We start from the raw sequence: 13544 nt of genomic DNA, 5'->3' as shown, positions 1-13544 counted from the left end.
GCCCTGTCATAACAAGCTGAAAGCATTGTGCCGCTCTCCAATGCACGTGTGCACACACAGAATGCTCTCTGCACCAGAGTGTCTATCTTCTGGAGAGTTCCAGGCAGAATCATCTTCTACATACAGTGAAGTACTCAACAAATCTTCCTGGTGATACTCTGCATAGACTTGTACCTGGGATGTTTTAATGTGTCACAACTCAAAATTACTCTCTAAAACCTCTAAAAATGATGCTTAGCCTCATTAAATATGAAGGCCAAACAGTTCTGCCTCAAATATAGAGGTATTGCCTTGTCCCTACTTATTGACCTTATGAAGGAAAATTCTCTCATAGAAAGGCTGGCCTGGCCTGCACTGAGTACACAGCTTAGTCAGTTAGAGTGCTTGCCCTGGCTGCATTCCTCCCTTAGCTCATTTCCAGAACCCATTGCAAAGGTCAGGGGAAGTGGCATGAGATCGCACTCTCACTGCTGGGGAGGCAGGTCGATCCCTGCAGTGCTCTGGCTAGCCAGCCTCCCCTCATCAGCAAGGCCCAGGTCCCAGTGAGCTATGTCTCAAAACACAACAGACAGCTCCTGAAGAACCCAAGACTGATCTCTGTTCTATATGTGTGTGCATGAAGACACACACACACACACACACACACACACACAGAGACACACAGACACACACACACTCCCCACACATGAAAGGACAGCCTGAGAAGAAGGGTGTCACCTTGCCAGTCCTCATGTCCCAAGCTTTGATTTCAGAGCTGAAGCCGCCACATAAAAAGACGTTGTGGTCTTTTGGATGAAATTTCAAGGTGGTGACTCTGAAGTCACTCTGACCACTAAACACTTGGGTTCCTGAAACACAGACAGACAAGAAAAAGTGAGAAAAATGTTCATGTCACAAGTATTTTAAAGGGGAAATGTTCACACGCCACCATGGCCCTATGCGGTCCAGTATAGACCCCCTAGAGACACAGGAGGGATGGCAGCTTGCTTCTACTTCCTGTCAAATCCACCAAGACTCAGGGCTAGATCCTAGAACTCTGCCTTTCCCACATTCTGTGAGAGTTGTTTGTATCATCTCATTTAAACCATACACCAACTAATCCCAACATGGCTGAGAGCAGGCTCAGGGAGGTTCAGAGAGTTTTTCAGGTCGCATAGGTGATACAGGAGATTGTTTACTCGGGAGTCTAGAATCTAAACCCAGAGTTGGTTGGCATTTATTCCAGGATCAGTCTTCCAATCCTTATAAAATTGAAGACAGATTTGTTACAGAGTGCAGCAGGTGTGGGTGACCTGACATGCTGGGCCACAAATGGCAGTGGCCCGCACAGCAGCCCAGCACAGAATGGACATCAGGAGTGGCTCACTGGGGTCTCGCTGGCTCTGCAGGACTTGAGACAGCCCTGGCCATTTTTCATATTATCATACACAGTTGTCAAGTCCCTGTGTACACTGTGGTAACTATCTGGCACACACAGACACATATGGTGTGGAAAACAGCTGTCACTACGGTTTCCTCGAGGCGAGTAATAGAAGCTTTAGAAGTGTCCATCATTCAAGGACAGTTAAAGCCAGCACTCCCCCCACTGCACAGTATGACTTGTGTACCCCACAACACTGGTGAGACTCTCATCTTTCACACGGCATTTGCCCAAACCCGCACCAAGAAATCAGACTAGCTCTGAGAGGCACCACACAGGGAAGCACCTGGGTCTGTCTCCTGACATGTCACTAGGGGCCAGGTTTACACACCAGGGACAGCACCTGCCACCTGCCAAAAACATGGAGGAGGCTTCCCTCAAAGAAAGCGTAAGGACTTTCTCAGCCAGAAGGGAAATCTTGAGTGCCTTTGGCTACCAGGGCTCCTCCACCGAATCAGGGAGGTGGCAAAGCAGAACACATGACGGTCAGGAAGACGCTTGCCATGCAAGCGTGAGGACCTGAGTTTGACCTCAAAGCCCACATAAAAAACGGGTTTTAGGCTTCTTCTTCTGGGTCAAAGCCATGGCGGTGGCAAATTCAAGTCCAGTCAATCCAGTGGTCTTCTCTGATGTCATTGGCGGCCAGATGAGGAAGTTGGTCCCATGAAGATCGAGCTCTTTGCAGACGTGATGCCTAAGACGGCAGAGAACTTTAGGCAATTCTGCACCAGAGAGTTCAGAAAAGATGGTGTTCTGATAGGATACAAAGAGAGCACCTTTCACAGGGTCATAAAGGATTTCATGATTCAGGGTGGAGACTTTGTTAGTGGCCGTGGTACTGGAGTTGCCAGTATTTACAGGGGTCCATTTGCAGATGAAAATTTTAAACTTAGACACTCAGCTCCAGACCTGCTTTCCATGGCAAACAGTGGTCCCAGTACAAATGGCTGCCAGTTCTTTATCACGTGTTCTAAGTGTGATTGGCTGGATGGAAAGCACGTGGTGTTTGGGAAAATCACTGATGGACTTGTAGTGACGAGGAAGATTGAGAATGTTCACAGGCCCCAACAATAACTAAGCCCAAACTGCCAGTGTGGGGAAATGTAATCTAGACAAGATGGAACCAGGTCCTCTGCTGTTTGGGTGTGACATTCTTCCTCGAGTCTGACAAGCTGGACTGGCCTCTGTTTGCTTCCCTGTCTCCACAGTATGCAATCTGGGACCTGGCAGTATCACAGATCAAAACCAATAATCCTGTTTAAATTTTGAACTGTAAATAAGGGATTTTTTTAAATGCAAAAAAACAAAAACAAAAACTGGGTTTGGTGGTGCATGCTTGCAACCCCAATACCAATAGGGAAGAGAAGTAGAGACAGCAGATCCCTAAAGCCCGCCTGCCAGACAGCGTCACCTAATCCCAGTGAGAGAGACCCCGTCTCACTAGCTTGACCACCAGCTTCCTGTGCCTGGACATAAGCAGGTACCTGCAAACACACAGCTGGTGTCAAAGACAGTGATGCAATGTCAGGACAGCGTGCTCTTGCCTAAGCCCTGCAAGGCTGTGTTTGTTCATTCTGGGCAGGAAGGACTCCCTGATGACTTCCTCTGTCTGCTGACCCCATGCACTGAGGAAGAACTCGGCCAGCTCCAGCTTGTCCGGTAAGGAAATGAAACTCATCAATCATGGCTTATGAGAGTCACGGAGGGATAGCTGCAATAGCCAGAGCCACAGTCGTCAAGCCTGCTCGTCCCCGTTCAGGACCTCGGCAGGCATCACTGTCATGAAGTGGTCTGTAGATTTGGGACAAAATGCACCAAGGTGCCAGCATCGCATCACCACGGGTTTTAAAGACTTCTTCTCTTTTTCGATTGTGTATTTCTGCGTGTGCTTGTTTGAGTGTATGCCATGGGCATGCAGGAACCAGCACAGGCCAGGAGAGAGAGGTGAGTTCCCTGTAGCTCTGTAGCTCTAGGCCTGACATGGGTGCTGGTCCTCTGAACTAACAGTATGTTCTTTTAACCACTGGACAAGCTCTGCAGTCCCATTGTCAGCATATTAAAAACAAACAAAAAAAAAAAACCAAAAAAACAAAAACAAAAATAGGATATCTTACAAAGTAAGGCAAAATAAAACAACCATTTTTAAATACATCTTAATATGCCACGTGTACTAAGAGATCAAGCAACTTTTTAAAACATTTTTTAGTTTCTTGCCAGCCGTGGTGGCGCACACCTTTAATCCCAGCACTCAGGAGGCAGAGGCAGGCGGATTTCTGAGTTTGAGGCCAGCCTGGTCTACAGAGTGAGTTCCAGGACAGCCAGGGCTACACAGAGAAACCCTGTCTCGAAAAACAAAAAACAAACAAACAAACAAAAAACATTTAAAATTGATATCGGTGAACGTGCGAGCCCACACAAAGGTCAGTGGATAACCTGTGGGTGCTGGATCTATCCTTCAGCTACATAGGTCCCTGCTCATCAGGCTTGGCAGCAGACGCCTTTGCCTGCTGAGCTGTACTGCCAGCCCAAGGGCATAGCAACTGCCTTGAAAACAGCAAAGTGCATCAGAACCAAATATGGCTTCTCTCATCTAAATGCAGATAGTGTCCTGTGACCCAGGGCTTGAAAGCCATCCAACCGTAGTTTCTATTTATCCAAAGAACACAAAGAGGCTGACAGAGACCCCTCGCAGGGATACAGGATACTGTACACTGTCTAACGACACAGAGGAGTTAGAACCTATTTCCTCTAGCAAACAGGAGCCCCTGCAACTAACCAGAAGGTGGTATTACTATATTCCTGTGTTCAACAACTCAATTCAGAGTCACATGAGATACTCATTTAAAGGTTTGAAACCAGGTCAGAAAACCACTGATCCATGGGTTGGACTGCGAACCACCGTTAGTTGCTTTGGTTTTGGTGGGCTATTTTCTTTTGGTGCTAGGAACAGAACTCAGAGCCACAAACGTGCTAATGAGCATGCTGCCACTGAGCTAAACCTCCCACCCCCCAAGGTACAGTCTTCAATCCATGACACTGAAATCATTTTTAGCAACATCAAAAAAATAAATAAATAGACCCGCTTTCAGGTACCAGGGCACAGCTCTCTAGTAAAGCTGTGCTTACTATGCCCAAGGTGCTCGGCTCAAATGCCAGCCCAGGGAAAAGGAAGGAAAAGGAAGGAAGGAAGGAAGGAAGGAAGGAAGGAAGGAAGGAAGGAAGGAAGGAAGGAAGGAAGGAGAGAAGGAAGGAAGGAAGGAAGGAAGGAAGGAAGGAAGGAAGGAAGGAAGAGAGAGAGAGAGAGAGGAGGAGAGAGAGAAAGAAAGGAAAGAAAGGAAGAGAGGAAGGGAGGAAAAAGACTGTTTCAAAAACATCCTCTCTAGAATGAAAAATAAGAATTATTAATTTTAAACTTGGGGGAGGGCAGGGGCAATGTCGCAGGATGTAAAGGATAAAAGAGTCTGCCGTGTAAGCAGGAGGGTTTGAGTGTGGATCTCCAGCACCCACATATAAAGTTCAAAATGGTGGCACATTCGTGTGATCCTGGTACGGAGATGAGAGAGAGAGAGAGAGAGAGAGAGAAACGTGGGGTTCCCTTGGGGTTCACTGGCCAGCCATGCTAGCTGAATCAGTGAGCCTTAGGCTGACACAAAACAAATGCTTGAGAGGAGGGCTCAACCTTTGTCGTTCACTGCTCTTTTTCATCCAAGATATCTTCATGCAACCTCAGGTATATAGGTATACAGTAGGTACAAAGACCAAATGTTTGCTCACAGTAATCCTTAAAAATAATTTTAGAACAATTCTTTTGTATACATATAATTTTACTCTTTACTAGAGATGAGAGCAAATTTGCACTCTAATGAGATGGATTACCTGTTTATTTTTCCATGAAGAATTAAATGTCCCAGGACTCGGGAAGCAGAGGCAGGAAAGCCTGGACCGCATAGTAAGTGTCACACCGTGGTGTGTGCCTAGGTAACAGAATGAGACCCTAACTCAAAAAATAAACAAGTATATTTGATACAACAAGATATACTTTCAAAGTTTTCAAAATTAAAGGATGTTCAGATATGTCAAGAATGGCACTTTGCATGAATCCATTTAAAAAAAAAATGGCAGAAGAGTATCTAGAACTATTTTCAGAAACTGATGGAAACTCTGTCCCAGGCCAAACTTCATTCTTTTTTTTTTTTTTTTTTTTTTTAATGAATCTGATTTTAAGAAGTCAAACACTCAGCTGGGCAGTGGTGGTGCACATCTTTAATCCCAGCACTTGGGAGGCAGAGGCAGGTGGATTTCTGAGTTCAAGACCAGCCTGGTCTACAAAGTGAGTTCCAGGACAGCCAGGGCTACACAGAGAAACCCTGTCTCAAGAAAAAAAAAAAAAAAAAAAAAAAAAAAGGAGGAGGAGAAGAGCACAAAACTCTTTGCACACAGGCTTAGCACCACACTCCATCGCACACAGCCTTGTGCCCGAGCTGAGGTGCTTGGCTGGGTCTTGTCGACATTACCACTGCCTAACGGCAGGTGTAGTACACAAGGCCTGTGGTGTGTGCTCTGACTGAGGCTGCAGGGAAGCCATGAAATGCAGAATGGCTGAGCGCTGCAGGAAACATCTTGGATCCATTACGTGTTTGAGCTTGAATTAATTTTTGGTCACCGCACACTCAGAACCCCTTAGCAGCTGCTGAATGTTTCACAGCCCCACACTTAGTTACGTGACCCTGTTGAGCTGTGATCACAGATTTAGGAGCGTGGCTGTAGAGAAAGGAAGACAGCCTTTTAAACCCGAGGCTCTCGTCTTGTTCTGTGTTGCACTGTTGCTCGGGGACCGCAGCAGACTGTGGGTGCCTTGTTAGATCACCCCGCCCTCAGACAAGCACTGCACAGTGAGCTAACCTAACTGGGACGTGCCTTTTCTCCAGTTTAATCTTAGTTTTTCACGACCCAAGCTTTTCTCCCCGCCCCTTTTTGTGAGTGTATGTTTGCACATGCAGAGTATGGAGGCCAGAGGCCAATGCTCAGTGTCTTCCTTGACTTATTGAGCACCTGGAGCCCATGAGTTACAGTAGACTGGCTAGCCAGCAGCAGGTCCGGGCGCTTGCCTGCCTCTGCCTCTGCCTCCTCAGGGCTGGGATTAAGGCAGGAGCTGCCTCACCTGGCTTTGACATGAGTTCGGGGTTCCAAATCAGGTCCTCATGCTTGAGAGGCAGGCGCGCTACCCATTGGGCCATCTCTCCAGAACCTCGGCCATACTCTTAGGCTACAGTCAGGGAGCAGACACCCAGCTGGCAGACAGGTAGCAAGTGAGCCACTGAATGGAATGGGGAGAGTCTCTTCCTCTCTGCACCCCCAGATCTGGAGCTCACTTGCCCATCCTCAGACCCAAAGCAAAGGAACACTCTCCCTGAGGGGAGCAGATGCGTTCCTGGGTCCTCGGAGCACAGTGTAGGGCCAGCCATGTTCATTTGAAACGGCAACAGATGTTTGTGTGAAGGTGATGACGCACCTTGCTGACGACAGAGAAGGGGGTGGGGGGCTGAGCTGTTGGATGACTGACGTTTTCCCGCCAACAAGAAAAAACAGAAAAGCACACTTCCCTCAGCTCCCGAAGATGCAGAAAATCTGTCTTTGAAAGATTAAAATTTTCCACTTAGAAAGAGGCTGTCGAGTACACTTCCTACTTCTAAGAGCTGGGACTTTGCTTTCCTCTTTGTTAAAGGGACCCGAAGCTAAAATATTCCTAATAAGCTAGCAGGTACCTAACGGGAAACACTAGAGGAAACCACTCTGCTCAAGGACTCAGTTCAGAAATCAGCATCACAGCACCACCGTCACCAGCTGGATGCTGGAGACAGGCAGGGTGATGGATAAGCTGACAGCCGGACAGACCCATGGCCTGGACCGGCTCTTCGTTGGTCCTTCACTGCCATCTCGGGCAGGTAGGAGGACTCAACGTTAAGTGCTATGCAAAACACTCTGGAGGAAGCAACCAAAGAGGGCCATTATTGTTTGAAAAATTAAACCCTAACTTATTGAATTCATCTGTGGTTAAATTAAAAGCTAAAGCCAAGGGATGCTGGGTTTTAACCATGGGAACCTTAAGAGACTAATGACTGCTGGGCTTTCCCGGGAGGCCTGGAGAACACAGCAGGCCTGGGCTGCCTTGCACCTTTGCTGAGGAGCCTTGCAGAAAGGAAAGGCGGGAGATAAGTCAGCAAGGAGAAGCTTGACCAAGAGCACTGGCCGCTCTGAGGTGAAGGTCTTTCTCCTGGAATCCGTGGCACTCTCTCACCTCCCCCAAACGGTCGCCTGTCTATCAGTTCTCCCCCTGGGCGGGGCTTCTTCTTGGGCTAGCTGTAACAGACCTTTCACCTTGGGACTATCTTGCTTGTCTGCTTGTTATAGGAATTTCTGTTTATTCACTGCAGGCTTATAGGAAATTGAGCTTTAAAATATGTAATCCATTGGCACTTGGCTGTATTGATCTGGTTATAATGAGCTCAACCAGTATAAAAACTGTTTGGATCTTCTTGGAGTTAAGAAAAATTACTTCTTTTCCCTTTTGGATCGATAATGATACAAATAGAAACTATGTTTCTGGGCTTGGGGGGGGGGGTGTCAGCACAGAGTCCTTGCTTATGAGTCTGAGGCTCCAAGTTCAATCCACAGCCCTAGAATAAACCGTCCTTTAAAGCAAAGCCATGGTTCAAGGGTTCCACAGAAACTCTGAGTACTCACTCTCCAAACACTACCACTTCCATAGCTTCTCCATCCAGTACCACTGAGGGGCTGGGTGACCCAGGCAGGCAACCACTGAGCGCTGGGATAGAAATCAAGCTTACCTGGGGCAGCCCCTCCTGTAGCCAGGGTGACAACATCTGGCAGCCTAATGCTGAGTCGGGGCCTATGCACCTCCATTTTCACTCAGCATGTTTGGCTCCCAGACCACTCCTGACTCATCAATGGCACTTCAGATGAAGTGAAACCCAAGTACTGATCCCTTTGAAAGAGAAGGGACGACCATGCCCCCTGCAGGGAGCTCACCTTGGCTATGCTACTCTGAGGTCACACGTGGGAAGGGGGACCAACATGTACAGTAAGCTTATCCCCGCAGGCCTGGTTGGATCCTGCACTTGTCACACAGCAATCCTGGGTAAGGGCAGGAACTAATCTGCATCTCGGAGCTGAGGAAAGGGAGTCTGGTGAGGGAGAGGACATCTGGCCCTACGGCCAGCCACACAGACACTGACTGGCTCGTCTGACCCCAGAGTCCCTCTGTCTGCATCCCACCTCCAGACCCACCGGCGACTCGTGACCTTTCCTCCTCCGTGGCTCTTTGTTCCTAGCCACAGACTCAGGGACATGTAGGGAAAATGTTGACAGGGAAAAGCTTGTGTTGTTGGCCCGTGGTAATTGAGCCTATGTTCCCAGGCAGCAGGCATATGACTCATCTCGCTAAAATCAATATCGTTACAGCGTCCTCTGGGAAGTATTCAGCCAGCTGTAAATGTAACCATCCTGACTCAAAGTTAAGGAGAAAAGAAGCTTGCTAACGTTCAAATCACCCTCTGTGCAGCAGGATCAGGGCCATGCGGGCAAGGGGGCAGAGGCCAGGCAGGATGCGGGCTGAGGGCCAGGTAGGCCTTGTCTGCATGCCCACTGGCACGCTCTGGGCTCAGAGCCTGACAGCCTTACTGCAAAGCCATGCTCAAAACTGCCCTTCAGGGGTGGGTGTGAGAGCAGACACAGAAGAGCAGAAGCAAGCCCTGGACCTGACAGACAGTACGGCCACATGGATGGTGGCTGCAGGAGCTGGCAGCTGCCATTCTTTTCCTTCCAAGCCCAGCCACTTTCAATTATCAAGCTGGACAAAACTGCATTTCTTAAAATTAGGAGGTGGGGAGTTAGCTTGCAAACCAGCTGTGTTTGGCTGTAAGCAGCTTTGTTGAAACACATAAGCCACCATACTAACATCAAACATGGCCTGACTGAGTTCAGATCCGGGGCCAGTCAACAAAGGGGGCCTAACCTAAGAAGAACCAGTTGTTCCTTGATGGCTGCTGCCCACACAGAGGAGAAACATGGCTACTGTAAGCCCATTTCAATCAATAAAATCGTGCCAGGGCCTGGTGTCATCTTCTTCATAAGGAGGGCTGGCATGAGTGTCCTAGCTATGGATAAGAACTGCTTTATGAAGATGAAGAAGCCCTCCCTAGATGGGAGCCAGTGAAAGGATGCTTAGTTTCCAGGAGAAGGGGTCACAGATGGCAGACACATGCAGAAGGGGGTTAAAGAAAGGGTCTTGTGACATGGCTAAAAAAGGTGGGGGTGGGCAAAGGTGTACCTGAAGGACAGTAGCCAGGGACCATCATCAATTTGAACCCTGCTGGAGAAGCCCTCAGTGGCAAACAGACACAAATGCCAGTCTGAGAACAAGCCTACCCCTTGGGGGCTGCAACAGCCAGCGCTCACTGTTTCCTTTGTGGTTTTCAGGGGCACTAAACGTCTTCCTGAAGTGTGCTGGGGAAACCCAAGTGTGCCACACAGCTTGAAGACCTACAGAGGCCCTGGCTGCGGCACACCACTTGCTTCAAGCACCCATGGGAGCTAGTGGCACTTCAGAGGCTTAGCCTGACAGAGCCTTCTCGAATGGTCTCTCCTCCAAGCCTCTTCGCCACGGCCTTCATATGGACACTTTTCACTCTTCCTATACCAAGAGCTCTGAAACTGTCAGGGCTAGCCCTGTTCCTGCTGGAACATAGCTGTCCACAGCTCAAGAAGCATACTTCAGCTTGCCACTCAATCAGAGAGGTCAGTCAAGATCCTGCAGGCACTCCATCCTCCCAGAGCCTGTTTTCTGTAGATGCTGAGACACTGCCTGGAGACAGCCAAGCACTCTGCCAAAAGTTAGGCCAAGCTAGTTTGTCCAGGACAGGGAGGGGTGTGGGAAGGCACACTAGTCCATGTGTTGACAAGATACCTTTGCCAGCCCCATAAGCCCAAGCTACATCCAGCTGTCACCAACAGTTGGATGACCTCAAGAAAGTCATCAAGGGGGGCTGGAGAGATGGTTCAGTGGTTAAGAGCACCGACTGCTCTCCAGAAGGTCCTGAGTTCAAATCCCAGCAACTACATGGTGGCTCACAACCATCTGTAATGGCAGTCAGGACACTAAGCATCCCAGAGAGAAGGGGGGATGGCCTTAGCCAAGACTTCCTAGAGTTCTTCAGAGGGCTAGACTGTGGGGTCAGCACACCTACCTCAGACCCCAGATAGAGAAGAGGAGCTGCCACCCACCACCAAGAAGAGCAACTCTGAGGGGCTGACATCTGCAAGAGGAGCCTTCAGAGCTGAGAAAGCTCCAGAGGGCCTCTGAGGAGATGACTAGCTGATTGGTATGCAGGACAGGTCACGAACAAAGCCAGTGACACTCAGGGCCTGGGTGGTATCTGCCAGTGTTCCCTGAGGCCGCCTGTGCCTAATGTAGCAGAGACGTTCGTTAGGGAGATTGCAGACGGAAACAGGAGCGCCAAAAATAATTAATCTGTGAGCAGATTTGATTAAGTGTTGATTCATGGCTGTTCTGTAAGCCAACAGCCCGTCAGAACTATAAATTAACGAGATAAAATGGTGCTGGCCCTCCATATTTCAGGCCGGGTATTGACAGTTTAGAATCCACAGATTTTTAACTGTATTGATTGAGGACACCAGGATAAATGGCCTTGGCACCAAATTCCCATTAATGACAATGGGCACCGAGTGACTAATTCCCAGAGCACTGCAGAGAGAGTGCCCTACGCTGCCTTCTCCTGGCAGGGCGCTCTAATTAGATTGAAATGAAAAAGCCAAATGACCATGGGCGGGAGAGGCAGAGGAAGGAAATGGAAGATCAGACCTGGGGAAGAGAAAGAACAAGACTAGTGAGAACCAGACCAAGGCCACGGGCTGCACACATGCTAAGAGTGGTCCTAGCGAGACACGGGGCCAGAGACGGGTGTGCCAGCCCTTGGGAGCTTCATTATTCAGGATAGGAGGACCCAGCAGGGAACAGCCTCAGCTGTCCAATTGTACAGATGTGAGCCAGCTCTGTTCAAGCAATAGACAAAGAGACCACCAAGAAGGCCACACCCTCGAGGACACATGCTTGCCAGGATAGTGACAGAAACTGGCAACTATCCTCACAGGAGAGGCCTCGCCTAGCGGCCAGAGGTCTTCCCTGAGGCTGGGCTTGCTCCAAACAACCCATCAACTGTGTCCTCTCTGGGGACAAAAGACATCCAGCATACCTTCACACGGTTTCACACACAGTGGGTGTATACTAAGTAACAATGTATGGAATGAAAAGAACTCCTCAGTACATGAGCCCCCACGCAGACACCGTTCCCAGCCAAGGCAGATGGCGTGCCTTTGACCACGCCCTACTGCATGTCAGCTCTCAGAAATGGGGCCATGCCTCTCTCTAGCTACCCTTCACACAAGGGCCCCTTGGAGCCCTGTCAGCATGCTGCCTTCCCTGGTCCCCCATCTGACGGGACACCTGATGGGACAGCTCCTCATCTCCCCTCCACTGAGCCACATGTCACATGATACCAGCTACAGTTCCAGGTCCTCATAGCTGTAACACAAACAGGATCATGATCCACTGCAGTCCCCAACTTGTCATCTACCTGCCGACTGCCATGGCTTTCTAATTTGTCAGGCATTAGACCTTTTTCTCACCTAGAAAATGGCACCCACTGCTGCTGACAGCCATAATGACAATTCTAAAGGCCATGTGAAAAGCCCAGGAAGCTTGCTCTGAGCTCAGCAGTGTAGGTTAGACGCCGTGTCCAATGGTCCCCTTGCTGTCTCCCTTGCTGTCAGTGAATGGGCCAAGCCAGGACTGCTGCATAGAGCTTGCCTGGGTAGGCGGCTTTAGCTGGCTTCTCTTCCCTTCCCTACCTGATGGAGGCTTCCTGAGGATCTGCCCACATGACCCCAGCCCCGCCCAGCTGCATGTTAGGGTTACACAGAGAAGAACCCCTCTGAAGACTCAGTTCCCCCACATGGGCTGACAGGGATTCTAAACTAATGCCAACAAAAGGACACCGTGATATTTTGGTCCCAATTACACTGCAGAAGTTGATTAAAAAGCTGCCACTTTATCCGGCCCTACAGCTTGGTGCTGAGACAACCTTGGCTCTGTCCTTTGCTGACTGGCAGAGGACTGCTTCCAATGCTTTGTAGACAGCTGTGGTGCTGCTGGCAAATGATCTGCATGCCCGTAGGCATGTCCTGAGGCCTCTGCCACACCGTCACCATAGACAGTCTGCAGTCAGGACCCGCTGAGGAGGCTTCCCCAGTGAGGGGGCTGCTGGCTGACCAGAGACAGTTAGGACGTTAGGACACACCTGTTTCAAGGTCTGTTAGGTGCAGGGCAAAGTCGAAGCCACCACTGAGGATGCGCCGGCCACAGGGAGACCACCGTGCAGCCCTTACTGCCTCACTGTGCACAGAGTAGGTCTGCAGGCAGTGTCCCGAGTCCACAGCATTCCACACCTGCAAGGGAAACAAAGACAGGCAGCACCAGTCACCGTGATGAAGGAACCCCAGGAGGTTGGGGTCCCACAATTTCACATCTAACTGGCAGCTAGAGTCTCTCTTCCTCACAGCAAAGCACAGGTCTCCTTTCTCCAGGGCTAAGGAAACAGCATCTCCTGTCTCCACTCAGCCTTCACACCCGCTCCTACCTGCTGACCACATCGACACAGTCCTGCCCCTGCCTTCGACAGTCTGCTACCTGTCCTGGAATGGAGAGAGCACCCAGTCAGACCATAGTTGACTGAGACCCAGAAAGGGGCCAGCCTCAGAGCTCAAGGAGCTGGGGGGGGCGGGGGGGGCGGTGGTAACCTCTTCTTAAGCAAGGGGTACCTTCCCCTCCCCCTCATCCTGGCTCTCCACGGGGATGAGGCTCCTGGGAGGATGTCCAGTACACACTTGACTCCTGCAAGCGGCTTACGAGTCCCAGGCACAGAGCTACAGCGCCACAGCTGGCAGGCCTGGTCCTGCTCAACACTGCAGGGTGGAGAGGACACACTGCTAGTCATGTGACAGACCCAGTGGCTCCACATCACTGGGC

At 49.8% G+C, this 13544-nt stretch overlaps 1 protein-coding gene and 1 pseudogene across 11 annotated transcripts in view; one reads left to right on the top strand and one right to left on the bottom strand.

Moving 5' to 3' along the window:
* The window catches only part of Wdr25 (WD repeat domain 25), a 134303-nt gene that overhangs the window by 34800 nt on the left and 85959 nt on the right, over nucleotides 1-13544 (bottom strand). For 8 of the 11 annotated variants that reach the window (XM_006515660.4, XM_011244054.3, XM_006515657.3 and 5 more), the window contains 2 exons: nucleotides 12817-12964; nucleotides 718-848 (listed from right to left, as the gene is read on the bottom strand). The exons of 1 other annotated variant lie outside the window; for it this stretch is intronic. In XM_006515660.4, coding sequence (XP_006515723.1) covers nucleotides 718-848; nucleotides 12817-12964 — 279 coding nt within the window. Of the gene's footprint in view, nucleotides 1-717; nucleotides 849-5239; nucleotides 5395-12816; nucleotides 12965-13544 lie in introns of those variants that run through there. 2 more of the 11 variants (XM_011244057.3, XR_003950025.1) reach the window with 2 other exon arrangements.
* Gm18405 (predicted gene, 18405) lies at nucleotides 1980-2724 on the top strand (annotated as a pseudogene).

Source organism: Mus musculus, chromosome 12 (genome assembly GCF_000001635.26).
Source record: "Mus musculus strain C57BL/6J chromosome 12, GRCm38.p6 C57BL/6J".
Classification (NCBI taxonomy): domain Eukaryota; kingdom Metazoa; phylum Chordata; class Mammalia; order Rodentia; family Muridae; genus Mus; species Mus musculus.
Note: the sequence above shows the minus strand (reverse complement) of the source record. Positions and strands in the feature narration are given on the sequence as shown.